The 20,432-nt window shown below is 42.1% G+C and overlaps 2 protein-coding genes across 2 annotated transcripts; one reads left to right on the top strand and one right to left on the bottom strand.

Annotated features, from left to right (window-relative positions):
* Window positions 1–1,371: 1,371 nt before the first annotated feature.
* LOC146501273 (proteasome subunit alpha type-6) lies at window positions 1,372–6,908 on the top strand. The gene is made up of 7 exons (XM_085132173.1): window positions 1,372–1,574; window positions 2,444–2,538; window positions 4,244–4,325; window positions 4,707–4,862; window positions 4,949–5,127; window positions 5,281–5,375; window positions 6,696–6,908. Exons 1-7 carry the CDS (start codon window positions 1,391–1,393, stop codon window positions 6,751–6,753), a joined length of 849 nt encoding a protein of 282 aa, XP_084988299.1. The 5' UTR covers window positions 1,372–1,390; the 3' UTR covers window positions 6,754–6,908.
* A 1,285-nt stretch (window positions 6,909–8,193) lies between these two features.
* LOC146501274 (NF-kappa-B inhibitor alpha-like) lies at window positions 8,194–10,558 on the bottom strand. Its single transcript, XM_085132172.1, has 6 exons — window positions 10,254–10,558; window positions 9,597–9,702; window positions 9,296–9,503; window positions 9,100–9,188; window positions 8,727–8,987; window positions 8,194–8,630 (listed from the first exon to the last, which is right to left on the bottom strand). The coding sequence occupies exons 1-6, from the start codon at window positions 10,475–10,477 to the stop codon at window positions 8,601–8,603; spliced, it is 918 nt and encodes a 305-aa protein (XP_084988298.1). The 5' UTR covers window positions 10,478–10,558; the 3' UTR covers window positions 8,194–8,600.
* Between the last annotated feature and the right edge of the window lie 9,874 nt (window positions 10,559–20,432).

Raw genomic sequence — 20,432 nt, forward strand, 5'->3', positions numbered from 1 at the left:
CCTTTGTGACCTCTAGGCTGGATTACTGCAACTCCCTTTATTTCAGTCTTCATTCTGCCCTTCTTCATAGACTGCAAACTGTTCAAAATGCGGCGGCACGCCTTCTGACCGGAACTGGGAGGTTTGCCTCTATTACCCCTGTTCTAGCTGACCTGCACTGGCTACCCATTAAATACCGCATCCAATTTAAAATACTGCTGCTTACCTTTAAAATGATCAACAACACAGCCCTGAGCTACCTTATCGAACTCCTTAGATCATACATTCCCGCTCGAGCACTAAGATCATCTACTCAGTTACTCCTGGTGCAGCCAAGATCTCGTCTGAAGTCTAGAGGCGACCGTGCGTTTGCCTTGGCTGCACCAGATTTATGGAATAACCTTCCTCTTGCTATCTGCGCGTCTGATTCTATCCAGTCATTTAAATCACGGTTAAAAACCCATTTATTTAACTTTACCTTATTTAATCTGATCCCTCGACTTACTCTATTTTACCTTTTATACATGTGCTTTTAACATGTTTTACTTGATATGCATTTTATGTTATTCCTGTGTATTAGTGACACTGACCTGTTAGCATACTTGGTACTTTGTTATGGTCCTATAATATTTAATCATATTTAATATTTATAATATTTATGTCTTATTTTCTGTCTTTTATGTGAAGCACTTTGGTATACCATTGGTTTTAAATGTGCTCTATAAATAAAGTTGTATTGTATTGGATAAGCAAGTATGCTAGAAGAAGTACTCATACACTGTTTAGGAATAGCTCAAAACATGCGACAATCTACACTGAAATGATTTTTGCAAATTTGGTGTCTAAAATTTTGTAACAATAAAAATGTTTAGAGCTACACTAATTGTGCAGCCACAGTTGTGAATTTGCATTATTCAACATCATGACAGTAAAATATATTTACTAATGCATTTTTGTGTAATGCAAGATCAAATGTAAATAGCATTTTTATGGTGAAGCTGAGGTGTAGCTACTTATAACCACTTCAATTCCTGATGGCAAGTTAAAACTTGTGCTCATAGAGCGGTCTATAAAGACATAATAGGCTTGTAATCTGAAATCTAATGAAACATTTAAAGAGATGACAATTAAAAGAACGTAGTGGGGGGACAAGACTTATGGATAATACTTGGAGAAATGCTTTTCACTGCAAAATAGCTGATAAGTGGACATGATGAGTAAATGTAACAAACTGGAAAACGAGCTTATATTTCTTTATGAAGGCTTAAAAGATCGTAGGTCATAAAAAGTACGGACAGGTTTGACCACATGTTATTGTGTTATTGTACATTTTTCCTTTACCAGAAACCACAAACATCAGTAGAACCCTTGGTTTTATCACCATAGAAACGAAGCAGGCCTTTGTCACCGGATGAAGTTCACGTCCCTTCAGTTCACTTCCGGTAGAAATAGTGTGCATCAAGTGAAGTCTGCTTGCAAATTCATTTGGACGAACTTCTCGGCCAACTTATCCTGTAAAATGTCCCGAGGCTCGAGTGCAGGGTTTGATCGACACATTACCATCTTCTCTCCTGAGGGCAGACTCTATCAAGTCGGTCAGTATGGGGATCTGTTTACACAAAAAGCCGGTTCGCTGGCTTACTTGTTTGCTAGCTAGCTAAATGCTCTGTCATGGTTCGCTTAGCCGAGGTTATAGTTGATAAAAAGCGACCCGCCAAATCGAAAGTAGTATGATATGTGACCACCACAGTCTTACTAATCCTGTGCGAGTTGTTATTATGGGGCTCCTTTTACGACGCTACTATCAAACTAAACACGGGATCAAAATAGCTAGCTGGCTGTTCGGCTAGTTAGCATAGTTAGCATTGCAGCCAAGCAAGCTGATTCATTGCTGAATGAATCAACGTGTTATTTGGTTAAATAAATTGGCTAAATAAAGTATTTTTGTGACTGCACTACATTTAGCTTTTTTGCAATTTTTCTTAGTCACAGGAATATTATTTTGTCTGAGAGCTGCTAGTTGGATGGATTGAAAGAGACAAGATAACATTTAATATTGTAAATTAGCGGTTTTTCCTCTAATAAAGCTGAACTGAACATGGCCATGAATTTTGTTGCTGTCTTCTAATCAGCAGTCATTCTACAGATGCCCAAGCACCTGCAGCAACAGTTAAAATCAAGTCAAAGGTTTGCAAATTTACTCAAAGTGAAGGGTTTTAAATGACACAATTTTACTACTACTGCTTTGGATGTAATGTTTGAAGCCAGACTACACAGAATTGGTACATAATTCGCTGTCAGCTGCTCAACCAGAGGACATCTGATAATAGTTCTTCACTTGTGGCTCCAATTTTCCAGCTGAACAAAACAGCTCTCTGTGACTGTTAACCACAAATCCTAATGCTCGCAGCCATTGTCAAGCAAACGTGTGCTTAAAGACTCCCTCTTTGTTTTTCTTTTGCAGAATATGCTTTCAAGGCCATAAACCAAGGTGGGCTCACGTCAGTAGCAGTCAGGGGAAAGGATTGTGCAGTTGTTGTAACACAGAAAAAAGTACCGGTGAGTTGATGTCAGATTGCTTGTTGTTATTTTCTTACAGCCATAACAGTAGCAGTGTTATGAGAAGTTAGGAACAAATGAATAAATAATACAACCGTCCCTCCATCCATCCATGCTGCTTCTACTGCTTTCTGTGCTGAGGTTGCGTGGCTTTTCTCCTGTTACTCCAGCTTCCTCCCACAGTTCAAAGACCAGCATGCGTTAGGTTAGTTGGTGATTCTAATTTGGCCTTGGTTGTGAGAGTGAGTGTGAATGCTTGTTCGTCTTTCTGCGGTGACCCCATGACAGACTAACAACCTGTCAATGGTATACTCCCATGGCTCCCAAAACAGTCTCAAATTCATAATTCTGGGATAATGTGGAAAGTGACCCTCTTTGCACAAAAATATGGTCCAAGTAGTTGAACTGTTCCTAAGGCTCTTCGTCGCCCAATCTTTAAACATTTACTCAGCACAAAGTTGATGTCACACTGCAGGTAAACATCAGCATCTACCATGTGTAAATGCCACAGATGTTTGGCTGGTATATCTGTGCATCCTAAGAATTAACCGTTAAAAACTGCACCAATCAGGAGTCGCCACAGCAGGTCATCTGCCTCCATTTCACCCTATGCCCAGCATCCTCTGTCACACCGACTCTCTGCATGTCCTCCTCCTCTGTGGTCTTCCCCTTTTCCTCCTGCCTGGCAGCTCCAGCTTCAGCATCCTTTGTCCAGTATATCCACTCTCGTTCATCAGCACACGTGCAAACATTGTCAGCCTCAGCTCTCTATGTTTGTCTCCAACCTGCTAAACCTGAGCTTATGTACTCATTTCTAATCCTAATTCTAATCTAAGACCAATTGACCATTAGAACTAGCAGTGGAATTTGTACTTTACAGTTTGCATTTGGCCCGGGTAACAATTGAGAACACAGATGCACCGTAAAACAAACAAACAAAAACAACTTTTCAGAATTAGCACTGGACCAAAGGGCCCAGAGCTCCTGATTGGCAGTTCAATTAAGCTCAACAAGTAATTTGGGTTGGCTCATCACAGAGGTTTAAAATAGCTGATTCAAGTCCAACACCAGAACCACAATAGAAACTTCCAGTTTCCCTTATGTTGAGCTGTGAATGATTTGCTTACAGCATGTTAGTGTGATGAAAGCTGCAGTGCTTAATGGCAATAAGTGGCCTGGAAAGAGTTAATGTAGTTCATGATTTAATCATTTCGAAGAGATTAGAGGCCTTCTGCAAGCTGACCTGTAGTTACCAGCACGATGTCTGCCCAGCTTTCACGGCTCAGCGTGATATCCTGTTCATCCGACGGAAACAGTTTGTGCACTGCCAAAATGTTTCAGGCACAACTGGTGTAGTTGGGACAAACAAACAAACGGGTTACAGTCCAACCTGTGAGAGAGAAACCTAAACTCTGAGGGCAATTTAAGAGGCAGTGTTTTACACAGCACAGCCCCGTGTAGATTTAAGGAGATTTTTACAGCTTTTAAATAAAATGTGACAGAATGCATTTTTCCCGTCATTCGTTTGTCTCTCCAGCAGCAGCTCCTTGTTGTGTTTATTTACTCACGTAATTCTAAAAAGTTCAAACCTGATTGTTACTGATTATATTTACACTAAATGTTTGATAAGTTATGTAATACATTGAGTAATTTGTCAGTTTCAGAGTTCTGTTCTTTTACATGTTCATGCTTTCCTCCTGTACAGGACAAGCTTCTGGATGCCTCCACAGTGACCCACCTTTTCAGAATAACAGATAATATTGGATGTGTAATGTCTGGGATGACAGGTAAGAAAAAGGCTCAAAATGTGTAAAATTGTATCAAATCTACTATTGTTACATAAAAATTGAACATTAAAACACCCAAATCCATTTAGTCTTTCAAATATACAGAAACAGCTGTTTAGACAAAGGCTGGTTTTTGATACATAAAAGGGGGAAAAGCATCAGGGTACTTTTCTGAGTTAAACTTGGCCTTTCTTCTCAGTCAGAGCTCTTACAGCAGCTGACAGTTCCTCTTTCCAAGTATTCATTTCTTTTGCAGCAAGAACAACTTTCTTACATAAGTGTGATGTTAGAGACTGGAAGTGTCACATTTATTGGCTTCTTTGGGAAAATAAATTGACCTTTTTTTTTTTTTTTTCTTACGCATCATTTAATGTGTTACAGCCGATAGCAGGTCCCAAGTCCAGCGAGCTCGATATGAAGCAGCCAACTGGCAGTACAAGTACGGTTATGAGATTCCAGTGGACATGTTGTGTAAGAGGATTGCTGATATCTCACAAGTCTACACGCAGAACGCTGAGATGCGACCACTGGGCTGCTGTGAGTATGCGCATTCACACTGCTGATTCTCCACGTAGCACTTCATGTCGTTTGAGCGCCCTTTCTAAATGCATGCTAACACGCAGGTATGATCGTGATCGGCGTAGATGAAGAGTACGGCCCTCAGGTGTACAAATGCGACCCAGCAGGCTACTATTGTGGTTTCAAGGCCACGGCCGCCGGAGTGAAGCAGACAGAAGCCACCAGCTTCCTGGAGAAGAAAGTGAAAAAGAAACTGGATTGGACCTTTGAACAAACGATCGAGGTATCATAAAATATTTTCTTTTGCTGGTGTAGCAAAGGTTCATACGGAACAAACACCAATGTGAAAGTAAAGTGTGCCTTTGCCGTGGTGGTTTCCAGGCATCCAACATTCTAAGAATGAAAATATCATCAACTTACCTTTTTTCCCCTTCAGACGGCGATCTCTTGCCTGTCAACTGTTCTCTCCATTGACTTCAAGCCCTCTGAGCTAGAGGTGGGCGTCGTAACAACACAGGATCCCAAGTTCAGGTAAAGGTTCAGCAGCACAACTCTGTTGTATTCCTTTGAGCACTATGAGTCATTAGAGCACACAGTTGGGTTTATTTGAAATAGTATTTTTGCACCAACAAGGTGATTCCCAAAGAGGCCTCTCTGCAGCAGATGAACAGCATCTTAAAGTTATGTCATTAAAAACTGAGAAGAAATTCAGCAAAGACGTGACACAGACCTGCAAGATGTCTCTGGTCCTTCAGTTAATCAGTCTGTGACAATTTTTGCCCAAATTGTCGTCACTATTTACAGAGCAGGTCAGGAGAGAGCGAGTGTCTGCAGCCACCTGTAAAACACGGTGGAGGCTGTGTCATGGTTTGGGGCAGCATGTCAGACAGTATTGTTGGAGATCTTGTCAAAATTGATGGAATTATGAACACCGAAGAGCATCATCAGATTGTCCATCATGCAGTACTATCTGGAGAACATCTGATTGACAATGGCTTGTTTCAAAAATACTGCGATTAAAGGATGCCTGGACATAAATAAACACAGAACAGAACAAAAGGCAGAAACATCCAAAGAAGAGCTTTGAATGTCGTCCATGAAGGCTGCAGAACTGTTCCTGAAAACAACTTAAAGAAATTGCATGAAAGCTGCCTAAGAGTGTTCAGGCTGTTGAAGATCTTCCAAATATTGACTTTTATTTAAATTGTGCAAACCATGTGTTTGCCTTATGCACTTTATTTCCATGAATGTTTGCACATGCTTAAACAAATTGCTGGAGCAATTTCACATTTCCATAGTAAAACACAGCGACGAGACGAGATTTGAAATGCTGAAGTACTTAAAAACATTTGAATTTAAGACATCATGTGCTACAGGTGTTTGGCATTAAGTGAAATATAACTTCATAGGGTCATATTGTGCTTTTCATCTCATTTTCTGTTGCTATGGTGGATGCCTAAATATGGGACGCCACACGAGCAATTGACCCTAATGGGAACATCCCTGTGTGCTCAGCATGCTTTGTTATAGACCCTTTTTTTCTTAAACTTAGCCCATGTGTGGTCATTAAGAGCGCAGAGGCCCCACCCACCTACTGTTCAAACCTTCCACTTACTAGAGTTAGCCAATCAGAAGAAAGTTGTTTAAAGGTAGAGTCAAGATAAACAAAGAGGCTCCACCAGAGCTAACTATATGATAAGTACGGCTTATATTCGACTGTGACTCATGCAAAGCTACCCTGGTAGAGGCCAAGAATAAAGATATGGAGCTGAAAGTGAGCATAAAATGTTCACTTTAAAAACACGAGTTAGATTTTGGAGTCTTTATCTTCATCTCATTTTTGTCCTGCAGGATCCTCGCAGAGACTGAAGTGGACACCCACCTAATGTCCCTCGCCGAGCGGGACTGAGCGAGCAGAGCGGCGTCGCCTGTCGGATTTAGTTAGAGCATGATGGGAAATGCAGTTCCCAGATTGGAGGCTCGTGTTATCTTTGTTTGCTGTACATTTACCCCACTGTTTCATTCAACAATAAAAGGAGGTTTTTTGAGTAAAACTATTATAAATGGGCTGTTTGCATTTTCCTCTGCTTGTCACCTGAAACCTTTTACCGTCTGTGTTTAGCAGCAGGGGAAACTGTTTGTGGGAACATGCAGAGCTTCTACTTTTGAGCTTCCTGTTGTGGCTCTTGGTGCACAAAAATCACATGACTTACAAAGGTGCTGCGGAGAGATTATTCTACTACAAACTCGGTGATGCAGACTTGATTTGACCTTGTTTTCTCTACTTTTTTGGGCTTTTTTTTTTCTACGCACATGACAGAAATAGAATACTTTAACTTTCCGGAAATGTCACACAACACAAATAGTTTCTCTTTGCGAGGGGAAACTTTATAATTCAGAAAAAGGGGGGGACTTGTCTTTCTCAGCTCTCTTTGTCATCCACATGAGCAGAAATGATGGCGATGTGACCTCAGTGTGTCATTGTGAGTGGCTTCTAGAAAAATCCCCCTTCCCCATTGGAATTCTTTGCAACACGCCAGTTTCTTTTAACCAGAGTTTAAGTCTTCACATCTTCTAATCGAAGAGGAATCTTAAGTCAGTTACTCGACCAAATTTCCAGGCTGATATTCTGTCTGAAACTTCCGCTGTCCTTGAGAAGTTCTGTAATCACTGGAAACCAAAAATCCCCATCCTACTGTAATAGTTAATGTTTACAAGAGAGGATACAGCAAACACAATTGTGTAACCGAGTCATTCTGGGGCATTCGAGCGTTGCTTCAAGGATAACTTTACTGGGAAATTCATTCCGGTTGCTTCAGATAATTCCTTTCTGAAAAATTCCTAAGTACCTGCTTGTGTCAGCTGACAGGGACAGCCTGGACTTCCTTGTAAAGCAACAAAAGTTTCCTGGTCCTAATGACACGGCGAAAAAGAAAAAGAAAGAAAGGGCCACTGAGCTCTCTGGAACGCTCTCCCATATTTGTAAAACATTTCCTCCTTGGTATTTCTACCCAGTAGCGCCAGTTCCTAGCTGCCACTCAGCAGCTATTCCAGGGGAGGGTGGAATATTCAAGCACATCATGTTCCTCTTATGCCGCCCAGGGACTTTCAGCGCGGTGACTCAGAGACCCTGTGACCTCGCCCAACAAAAGGAAATCCCAGACTGTTCCAAGCGGCTGAGTGTGATTTTTTTGGGGTTTTTTATGTGTCTCTCTCTTTCACAAGTCTGGTCGATGACTGTGCTTCATCACTATAAGTGAGAAATGATGCTCGTATTACAGCGTGGAAAGGCCAAGACAAAGTCATCGTCGTCACGAGGAAGGAAACGCACAGCAGCCGCTCAAAGCAGTTCATGTTCATAAACTCCTCTTTTATTTTTCTTTATATAGTGTTTAAAATTCACACACATGTACAAGTACAAAAATAGTCTCTGTATTTACAAAATATTACACTCGTCTGTTCTGGTATATACACATTATTTTGTACAGTTATTACAGTAACATCAGGACCATACAGAAGTCATGGTCTTGCTTTGGTGTGGGGGGGTTTGGTACGGATCGTTCAGCGATCCCGACCAGACTGGGCGCCACCTTCATACTCATTCGTGATCCCAGGACCAGCACCTCTGGACTTGGACGGTAGAGGGTACGGAGGGTGGAGAGGGGGGGCGTGGGTTGAGCTGTCCCCCCGTTTGGGAGCCGTGGTTTCGACTAACCCAGTAGCAGCTTTGCATCACCAGTGGACGGGCTGTTCTTGTTACTTTCCAAACTTTATGTCATCATAGAGCTGCAGAGAAGAAAAAAGATGTTATAGATTCACGCCTTAAAGTGTTTTGACTCCATCGGATCTCAGCGTGACGTTCAAAGCTGAGCAGATACTGACCTCGTCTTCCGACAGGTCCAGATCCTCCATGTCGCTGTCGTCCGATTCGCTTTCAGGCAGCTCCCTGAGCTCCTGTGCCGTTCTCTCAAACAGCTGGCAGCGGATCTCCTCGTTCTGCCGCCCGTAGGTGAGGTGGTACGGGGCGAAGCCACCGTAGTTCAGGCAGTTGACGTCTGCACCGAGGTCGAGGAGGCGACAGACTAGCGTGGGGTTCTGGAGGTCAACGGCCAGGTGGAGCGCCGTCCGTCCGCTGCACTGTTCCTGCAGGAAGCAACGGAAACACGAGGTCAAGTTTCTGCATGTGTGTGAATAAGAATAATCATCATAATAATCATAAAATAATCCGAATGGCTTCCGTGTTAGAGACACCTACCTGTGCATTGATGTCTGCACCAAGCCGAACGAGGCTTTCCACCAGAGAAATGTAGCCATTGATGGATGCCAAGTGGAGGCAGTTATGTCCTATGGAGACGGAAGGAAGTAAACTCAGTTACACACACTTCAACAGCTGTGTAAGTGAAACATAAGTGTGTTTGTTTCTTAGGGCGCTATTTGAACTCGATGCTTACCACTGTAGTTGGGGAAAGACGCCATGGAGGTGAGGTGACGTTGGGAGTTCTGGGTGATGACGCCAAAGCAGGCCAGGGAGCCCTTTTTACAGGCGATGTGGAGGGCTGTGTTTCCGCTGTCGTCGGCCAGCAGCGGGTCAGCGCCGGCCTTCAGGAGTCTGTCCACCAAGTGGGCCTGCTCTGTGATCACTGCCAGGTGGAGGGCGGTCTGTGTGGGACACAACAGAAACATGTTAACCTGACTGCAAAGTGTGCAGGTTTCGGAAGCGATTCGTGGATGTGGCACGGTGCCGCTTGTTACCTGTCTCTGGTGGTTCTGCACATTGAGGAAGGGGTGATGATGAGACAGTTTGATCATCTGGACGGCATGTTCGGTGGCTTCGTGAATGACGGCCAAATGGAGCAGCCTGTGTGGGGAGGACAGAAAAGGAGAGGGGAGTTAAAATAGAGCCCTTCAAAGAAAAATTACGCACAGAGGAAGTGGTTCCAGTCAAATATGAGAGAACAAAGCCTGAGCAGTGGAGCGTTTCGCAAGAATGGAGTTTTGTCGGGTTATTTCCACCAGTTGTGGCTTGACACATCTGATGCTTTATCAGTTACTGGCAGCGGGCCAGGGACTTTCCTGAACGCGCAGAGCGGACTTTAGCACCGCCCAGACTGCACGCTCAGCCAACACACGCACGCGCACACACACACGACTATGCACTGCGCTGCCAACACATGCGCACAAAGTATTTTTAAGACCTTTAAAAGATGTTGTTTCCGTGCAACTTTTCCGACATTTCTGTGCAGCTTTTCAGATCTTTCATGTGCACCGATCCTGCGCTCTGGTGCAAAAGCCGATTTCAACTTACGCACAAAGCGGAATTTTGCAAATGCGCAATTAAAGTTCGACTAATCGACGCATTCATACTAAATAAATACTTTTTTTTTTTTTTAATAATAATAATCCACTTACGTGTCACCGTCTTCGGTCACCGCGGTTCTCCAAGGCTCGTATTCCTGCGAGTGATCCTCGCTCGGCAATCTTAGCTCCTCGAAGTCGTTCGCCAGTTCGTCTTCCTTAAGCGAATCCACACCGCTGTCAAAACGGTCCTCTTGGCAAGGCAGCATTTTCCCGTGTTTGGGCTCCATGTTGTCCAAGTTATAATCCATTTGGTTGTGGTTAGAAACTCTGTACATGCTGGCTTTCCTTTCTCCTGTAAGCTAAAGCTCCGTCTGTTTCCGAGGGCGAGAGCAAAGTTGTGCTACTGAGGGAGGGCGCGCTGGGTTTTGTGTGCGCGTCTGCCGGGGCGGCGCCTAAGTGGGGATTTCCAATTGACTTATCTTAGCAAGGGAAATCACATCGGGCCTGTGCTTTTGTGAGAAAAATCCCCCCCAAAAGACTCAGACTGAAAACTTGTAGTTTCCTACTAGACACCTATTTCACCTGTGATGTAGGTTAGGGGACATAGATTTAATTTCAGTGAATGAGACACGATTGGCATGAATGATAGGGAGACAGCCCCTGACTGGCTCTTGAAGAATTCCCTACTGCACTGGGGAAATTATCTGTTTCAAGTGGCTAACCAAAGTAGCACTGCATACTTTCCTTCCTATGCTTTCAACCAAATCTAAATACTTTTTTAAATAGAGAGACATCCAAATTTCCTGTGTTTCAAAAATTACGCATATCACGGGCTCTTCGCAGTTAACCTCAGCGTGAAGCCTATAAATATTCTGTGGTTGTAATTCTCACGTAACAAACCGAATATTTGCTGCAAAGCACAAAGAGCCAAATCAATATCACACGCAGCTCATATATTTATTATTATTACTATTATATTATTACAGATTTAGGACTTTGGCACGAAATACATAGACTGTATTAAAAGATGGACCTTTTTATATATGGTCTTCCATACATTGAATCCATACCGAGACACCTGTCATTTAGTCCCGAGTTGCACGCTCAAAAAATACCAACGCTTCACTGTCCAAAACTAAAACATAAAAATACAAAAGGTTGGATTAGTTTCAGTTACAGTTGTCACGAAGGCAGAAAATAACTGCAGAACTCAAAACTATATTTTATTTACTTGTTTATGTGTCCTGTAAACACGTAAAGTTGAGCACTTTTACATTAGGTCTATGGAGACTTGGAGCTAGCCTGGTGGATATAATCAAACAAAATGATAAGCACCTTAATGTTTCTCTTCCATAATCAAAATAACACAGTTATGATCACACATCACATTTAGAGACGTGAAAAATCTTCTCATGTTGTTTAACTGGGACAGATTTCAGTTGTTATGCAGACAGAGATTCTGGGGGGAAGATTCTAAAGTTTCCTCCCTTATGAAAGCCACACTGCATGTCCCACAATAGGATGTTCTGGACTTGCCCATTTAGCACTGCACATGCCTAACACCAGTCAGGCATGCGCTCCTGGAAAACACTGTGTTAACTCATGCAGAAAACTCTCCTGAGATTTTTGGGAGGAATTTTAGGAAGTTTTCTTGGTTTGATCTTGCTTGGGATCTTCTTTTTTTTTTAAAGGAAATTCCTTTCTGTTACACAACGAGGTAGAAAGGTGCGTGACAGAGCTGCCCGTATGTGCTCCCCTGACATTTCGCATGAAAAAAATCCCAGGATCACTTCTGTTTGCATTGTAAAAGGTAGGCTTGGTGAAAACATAGCAACGGTATCCAAGGGCAGCGAAGCTTTCACACCTCTGTGGGGATTCTCAGTAGAGATTGCACAAAGAAAACACACACACCCGGAGGAGGGTCTGTGATGTCACTATCTACAAGCCTGCTGTATCCCTGTCTGAGAGTGTGTGAGAGTGCGTCACATCAGAAAAACGTCAAGCAAGCATGCACGGCTTTTTCTGTGTCCTTTAGAAATTCCAGACATACTTTAACCGCTGCCAAGTATCAGAATGAGGAATCTGTGGACAAACTGTTCTTGCAGACCTCTGTTTTCTTCCTGTTGCCGTGATTGTGTGCTTTTGTGTATATATGGTCACACGTTCACCGTGTGTGAGAAATGCCGGGACTTCCACTTTACGTTTATGAAAGCTGCCTTTTTTTTTTTTTGGTGAAGCTATGCAAGCGCTCTCGTCTCCACGGGCCCTGTGTTTACCGCTGGTTTCCATGGACACCAACACTGACGCTGTACATTGCCCTCTGTCTGCGTGTGGGTAAATTACCTCTTATCTGAGTCAGTAAAATGCCTCAAGGGGCTTCACACCTCAAAAGTCAGGAAACTTTCCCACTTTCGTAACTGACCAGCTCAACCTCACCATGTGCCGGTTCATTAAGCCCAAGCTGAAACCGATGTAGTCTTACATAACAGCTCTGCAATAAATACTGCAGCCATGGAGGTGATAATGCTCGGCTTTTGCTTCCATCAAAAACTGCTAAATGCAACAAAAAACATCCAACTTTGGAATGGCCACAAAGGGAACAAAAAAAGCACAGAGTGTGTTTTGAATTTTCTGAACTTGTTTTACAGTAACACCAAAAGTCTGGTACACAGATGATGTGCATGGCTACTTTTTTCCAGTAAAAAGATGACAATGAGGAAGTTTTGGTGTGCAGTGCATGTTTTACGTAAAGATCCCGGAGTTGCAGGACTATATTTAGAAGCTGAAACAAGGCAAATTCTGGAAAGTATCTATTTTTGTGGCTTGAGCTTTCAATTTTGGGAAATGCACGCATTTCCTTTCCCACTGATTAACGAAAAGCATCGAGTTCTCTGTACACAAAGTGTGAGTCTGAAGCCAGTCGATGGCCTAACTTGTCTGGAGCAGGGTTACACTTGGCCTGCATTCAAAGACACACCTCTCTGCACCTTTCAGACATGAGAGCTATTGTGCACAATCTGTACGCAAACCTGTTCAAGATCAGCCCTGATTCCTAAATTAGCATAAAGACACACCCTTATATTTGTTAGAATGGTTTCAGGGCATTTCAGCCTGTTGCCAGGGTGTATTTGCAGCCTCAGTTTTCCTTTCTGGTTTTTTTTTTTGTTTGTTTTTTTTGTCTCGCTGTTGTTTTGCCCGTATTTCTGGTTGCAAAGCATTATTCACATTACCTGCACTGTGTGACTACTTTCATTTAAAAAATTTTACTAACTTGAAGACATTCTTTGTAGGCAAATGGAGTCTGGAGGTCGGTGGATTAGCCTCTGACTCCCGACAGTGTTTAGTTACCATTTCAGTCTGTTCTTGTTTTTAATTTTGTTGGGCAATTCAATTTCTTTTAAGTTGGAAATACCAACCAATTTACTAATCCTACCACTTATCAGTTTCTCATTCCATAATTAGCCTGCATAAAGTATATTCTTTCACTTGGACCAGATTAGGGCTGCCACAAACGATTATTTTGATAGTCTAGTCAGATCATCATCCATTGGACGTAAACATACAGCTTACTGCATCTGCTCTTATATAACTATCATTAGCTTACAGCTTTAAGTGTTTAAGGTCTGTGCTAACCAAAAATAAAGACAAGATGATAGTTTATTAAATTTTAATGAAATTTGCAGATTGTTTCGGTGAAGTTTAATAAACTCCTTGCTATCTAAAATATAACAGGACACCGGAGTAAATTCTCCAGCATCTCACACTTCTGATAATCAGCTGTCTGCTTGACGTTTATTCAGCTGTGTAAAAACTATAACTTTAATCTCAGCCAAACCGATTTACTCAGGAACAAATAAAATACTAAAAAAAAGCCAAACAGTAACATTTTTAAGTTATCTAAGTGACTTATATATCATGTTTAACCTGAGTAGCGAAAGACGGCGGTGGGTTTGAAAACGATTAGCCGGGAGTCCGGTGTTCTCACGGCTCTAGTTAGCCTAGCCCCCGGCTAGCTATCGAGCTAGTGGCTAACAGAAGTCTCCGAAAACGTCGGAGCGCTTTTGAAAATATGTGGTGTCTTGATAAACTGAGCAGATATTTGAGGTTTACACAGCTACATTCTCGCCTGAAAATATGCTAAACGTTTATTTTGTGACACAGAAAGAATAATAAGAGTGATATTAAAACTAACTAGCTGCCGCCATTGTTGGAAACTGAGCTGGGCTGCGCTATGAATTCTGGGACACAGCTACTTCTTCTTCGGGGTTTAACGGCAGCTGGCATCCTTGTACATGCAGTGCTGCCATCTTCTGTTTCAGTCCGTTATTACACTCTTAAATCCTACTACTTATTCCTGCGTCTTTTGTGATCTTACAAAGCTTCAAACGACGTGTCGACTATTAAATCAGTCGTCAACAATTTTAATAGTCGACGTAATCATGACTGGTTGACTAATCGTGGCAGCCCTAGACCAGATATTATAGACGAGATAAAATATGTAGCTCCAGCCACCAGATGGCGATAGCTGTGGCTGCAAAACACTTCTGATCCTATAGAAATCAACGGGAAAACAGCTCTCCGTCCTGACGTCTGTAAACACTTTAATGATGCATTAAAGGTCTCAGTTCCTCATTTTGGGTCATACTGAACAAAAAATTAAGTGTTTTGTAAATCTACCATGCATCAAAAAATGGAGGATAATTCAGGGGTGTGCCCATTAGCCAGTGAGCATGCAGCTTCACAGTAAGACCCACCACTCTTTTACAACATGCAGTTTTTCATTTCAAGGCTCCAGAAACTAAGCAATGATGTCACCTTCCATCTTTTATTATATATTATTTTTATTTTTATTATTCGCATTTAGCTGATGCCATGTTAGTCTAACGCAGTGGCTCTGTTGGAGAGAGTGGTGACTTTTTATGACTAAAATGTCATAAAAAGCATATTGATCATTTTCCCATCCATTTAGCGGATTAGTTTATCCCCAGTATATCTTTGTTGCTTTCTTCTGACCACTGCTCATGCTCGGCCTTCATCTGGGTCCGAAGCTTCTCCAGGACTCAGGTCAGACTGACTACTTTGTCTTTTCAAATATTTATCTATTGCTATTATGCGCTGCGTCGTCTCACAGCATGATTATTATGTCATTTCTTCTTCGTCTTCTTCTGTTTTACTGGAAGTTGGAAACCTGTTTAATTAGAGCAGGAAGGTGTACTGCCCTCTAGTGTAAGAGAATGGAATTGTTCAGCCCGTTACTCACACTGGTGGCTTAGTGCAGCGGTCCCCAACCCCCGGGCCTCGGACTGGTACCGGTCCGTGAGTCGTTTGGTACCGGGCCGCGAGAGTTGAGGCTCAGGTGTGAAATGTATAGTTTTCAGGGTTTTTATCGGTTTTCAGCGTTATTTTGTTATCGTTTTTATCGTTAACTCGGTTTTCCTGGGTCTTTTCACGTGTGTTATCAATAAATCCTCTTTTTTTTTGGTACCGGTACTAGTTTTATTTTGTTGTATTTATCCGCGACACCTTAAAGGCCGGTCCATGAAAATATTGTCGGGCATAAACCGGTCCGTGGCGCAAAAAAGGTTGGAGACCGCTGCCTTAGAGTACTAATCAGGTGGAACCAGATAATCTTCCACGGCACACCTGATCATTTCTCACGGTACACCCGTGTGCCGCGGCACAGTGGTTGGGAAACACTGCTCTAAGGAGCTCATAAAGGAGGTGTCACATTCGTTTTTTGAAGCCAGAAGTTATCGTATTTGGAGTAGAGTGCCCTGGTTGGGGTTTGAACCAGGAACTTTCTTGCTGGGAGCATTGCTGACCACTGTGCAGTGGTACAAAAAGCTTTAGCCTAAATACAACGATGTGCCAATGGCAAGCCCCAAAATGAAATTAAACAAGAAACAAAAACTCTGTTAATTTCAAGGATCCGTACATGCATCTAGCCTCATTTATTTATTCATTATTTTTAATTTTCCATGTTTCCAGCTGATTTCTCAGCCATTTCTGACTGAGTGTCAGTTCAGGGAGTCAGCGTTCAACATCACAACTAAGAGTGTAACTGTTCAAAGGTGGATGTTTCCAGATTGTTTATAGTTTGTAACCTGAAGGCTACATGTTTCCTCCTGCCTGCTACCTTAAGGCTTCTAATCTTACTTGTGGCAGGAAATGAGATGTTTTTTTCTCTCCCCAAATGTGTCAGAGTGCAAGTCTCTGAAGTGCAAGATAAAGGTAAACTGAATATAAGATAAGCAGAAAGGTTTTTTTTACATCGCTTGCATTAGTTGGTTGTATTCAGTTTAGCGTCTAAAAATAGCCTCAGCTTCCCAGATGTGGACCTGTCATTCATGACGACGTCCCTCCTGTTTCAGGAGGGAGCTATTACTTCATTTTTACAGTAATCAGTCAGTGGACACCCTAAACAAGATCATTTTTGTGTGGGCATACTGACACAGCAGTTCTACACCCAAAGTTGACACAAACTACACCCACCTTATGTTTTCATAATGTGTGGCTTGATGTAAAAAAGGAGTATTTTACTATGACAAGTTCACACATTGCTGTTTTCCATGGGTTGTATTTGATAATGGGTAGGTAGGGTTCAATGATATGAGTCAGGATGTTTCTCTGTCAAAGGGACTTCACCGCACTGATGCAACATAATTAGTTGTTAGAGCATAACAGCATAGATAACGTATCAGATATTATATATAAAGCGCTTTAATAAAATCATTAGGATTAGATTAGTTAATGTGAGTGACGTTTGTTCTTTTCCAGTGATCTCACTGCGTCTGCATGGCCGAGGAAATGCACTGACCCTGTGTGTTTCCCATAACAAATTGAGAAATGGTTCAAACAGGTTTCCATACCTGTTTCAGTGGTGTGTGCGGTCATAAGATTTTACGTTTCCTTCTCTTTCTTCTGATATAACTTCTGAAAAAGTTGACAGAAGACATCTGAGACTCCGTGTATTGACTGAAACTTTCAAAGTGAGGTGAAAATCTGTGAGATCCTCCCCTTTCTTGACTTAGTTTCGTGCTGAATGCGCAAATGCATATTTACTTCGGGGAAGTGTAGGCGTTATTCGGAGAAGGGGTAATACCTTTGTTACCCTTCCCAAGCATTCCCACGGTGTTATATGTACATGCATATTGTAGCTGTAGGCTATATATATATACACATATACAGAGCAGGAATAAGGATCCATTTGATATCCTTTCCTCCTGCTCCACTGCCCTACTGCCACAGGCATCTCTCACGGTCAAACTACCAGGTTAAAAACACTTAGAGCAGCACGCAAACACATGAGAGGGTCTAACATCAGCTCTATGACAATATGACAGTTGGGGACAATTTTCTGGCCATTTCATTTTTTTTTGGTCTTTTAGATGTTTGAGTTCAGAGATTAATTGAAATTGTTCGGCATGTTGGGAGAATCTCATGCTTGTGTGTATGTAGGCCACAGCCAGTAGCTCATTAGCTTATTTTAGTCTAAGAAATAGGAGCAGGGGGAAACAGCTAGCCTGGCCAAATTGTACACAAAGTGTACAAACAGCAACTAGTACTTTTGCCGTTGTCATAGTCACAAGGTTGCCAGGCAACTTAGTGGGGTTTCCAGGAAGTCTTTGTCGTCAGCTGAGGAAAAGTTCCAGCATGTGACTCCCAGTAAATAAAAAAGGGGAAAAGGGAAAATAAAAAGAACTTCTCTGCATTAATCAAACCACACCAGAAATTTATTTAAAGGCGCTTGCAGATCTGTTTTAACCATTCAGCTAAGCTAGCTGTTTCCTCACATTTACAATCGAAGCTATGCTAAGCTAAGTTTATTACTGCTGGAAAGGAATCAGAGGTCACAGATGAAGTGGGACAATGGTCTTCTATTCAATGAGTCATCATTTTAATCCCTCCTGGCTATTAAAAACAGTGTAAGCTTAGCATAAGTCGCTTCCACGTTAGCATCATTTTTCAGACCTGTAAGCGATGTAAACTGTCTGTGCTCTTAATGCATAATTAAAATCACTTCCTGCAGTCTGGTTTGTTACAAATGTTGCAACTGTATTGGCGATGTGGGATAGATACTAAACGTTTCTATAAATATGCTTATCTTGTGCTAAAAGTAACTAATAATGTAATGTTAAAAATTAATGTGCCTTCAAAGTTTCACTCGAAATGGGAGCTGCTACCACTCGTTTGAACAAAGGTTTAGTTTCCCCTTCACCACCTCAACATGCTGCAAAACAGCTTCTTACCTGGGAAACATTAGATCATCATAAACATCCTTCTTCTTCATTCTTGGCAGTTCAGTCACTGGAATGAACCAGAATGACTTCAATTGAAATGAAAACATGAATTGAAATTCAAGGTTTTACATACATTTAAAAAAACAAAAACAAATAAAAGTTCCACATTTTACAGAAATAACTTTGCTTTCTCATTATGACTTTATCAGTCTCTCACATCATTATAGAGGAATTGTTATCAGGGCGTATTTTTGATTTTCTTTTTCAGCCATTCTGTTGTAGATTTGTTGCTATGCTTGGGTTTGTTGTCCTGTTGCATGATTCAGTTTGAGCCCAGCTTTAGCTGTCAGACAGATGCCTTCACAGAGGAGGTCATGGTTGACTTAACGACTGCAAGGTTAGGTCTGCAAAACAAGCCCGAATCCTTCCCCTCCACCACTGTGCTTGACAGCTGCTATGAGCTTCTTGTGCTGATGTGCTGTGTTTGACCGAGTGTGTTGCTGCATTTGGTCCAAACATTTCCGCTTTGGTCTTGTCTGTTCCAGAAGTCTTTTGCTTTGTCCAGCTTTGCATATCTACGCTGCCATGTTCCTTTTTTTGAGGCCAGAGGCGCGCTCCCAGCAACGCTTCCTGACAACCTGTATTTGTTCAGTCTTTATTGTACTGTCGTGAACTTTGACATTTAACATGCTAACTGAAGCTCATAGAGTCTGAGACGTACTTCTTCTTGTTGTTTTTTTTACCTTGGGTTGGATTTGCTGCGACATCCACTCCTTTGAAAATGGGCAACTCTCATGAATATTTTCCACTCATGATAATCCCACTGCTGAATAATGGACTTAAAATAGTTTGTAAATGGCCTTTTAACTCGACCTACATTGATGGGCAGCAATAACTGCACACGTTTGTCCTCCTCTGTACTATGTTAGCACACACCTGGATGCTCCACACCAGCAAAGCACCAAAACCTCTGCCTTTATAAAGGTGCTCCCATTTACTGATGATCACTTTATCATGTGCATTTGATTAGCAGAGCCAGGCTCTAACTTACCCTCTTAATTGTCACAGAAGATGTAAGGGTGTACTTTTCACACACTACTCCTACATTTAATAGCTCAATAGGTCACTTAAATAATTTTAGAACCTGCTAAGGCCAGAATAGAATAGAATAGAATAGAATAGAATAGAATAGCCATCATTTTATCTGTACAATGAAATTATGGGTGCTCCACACCAACTGTGCCAGAATAAAATATAAATAATGAACAGCAGGAACAAAAAGCAAACAAGAGAAATATATACGAACGTGATGGATAACCATGCATATTTGTGTGAGTGTATAGTGTTTGTTAACCGTCCGAATGGCCCAGAGGAAGAAGCTGTTTGAGAGTCTGGAGGGGTGGAACCTGATTGACCTGAGGCGCTGACCAGAGGGCAGCAGGTCAAACAGGTGCAAGGGTCACCTGTGATGGCCTGGCTTTCCTGAGACAGGAGGATCTGGCGATTGTCTCCAGGCATGGCAGAGATTTTTTGGGCAGTGTAATTACCCGCTGTGCAGCCTTCCTGTTCTCAGTTGTGGCCCATGCGCACCAAACACCAGGCAGGAGGAGAGCATGCTCTCCACCAAAGGGGCGGCAGAAGGTCAGCAGCAGTTCTTCTTCCACAGGACACGGAGGAAGTGCAGCCGCTGCTGGGCCTTGGATGAATTATTTTGTGTACTAATACATAAAAACCGAGTGTACTTTCACACAACATGTAGAACCTACTGTAGTCGACTGGTTATGCCAACATGCAGTTCAGCTTAAGACATCTGTGGGGCTGTAGGTGCTCTGCCTTTACACGTGTAGTGAGCAGAGATGGACAGTAACGCGTCACTTGTAACGCGTTACTGTAATCCGATTACTTTTTTCAAGTAACCAGTAAAGTAAGGGATTACTATTGCAAAAACGGTAATTAGATTACCGTTACTTTCCCGTAGGAACGCTGCGTTACTGCGTTACTAAAACTGTGATTTTTTTTTTGCGAGAATGTCTCATGACAGTGACGTAAG

This window comes from Neolamprologus multifasciatus, chromosome 15 (genome assembly GCF_963576455.1).
Source record: "Neolamprologus multifasciatus chromosome 15, fNeoMul1.2, whole genome shotgun sequence".
In the NCBI taxonomy this organism is placed as follows: Eukaryota; Metazoa; Chordata; class Actinopteri; order Cichliformes; family Cichlidae; genus Neolamprologus; species Neolamprologus multifasciatus.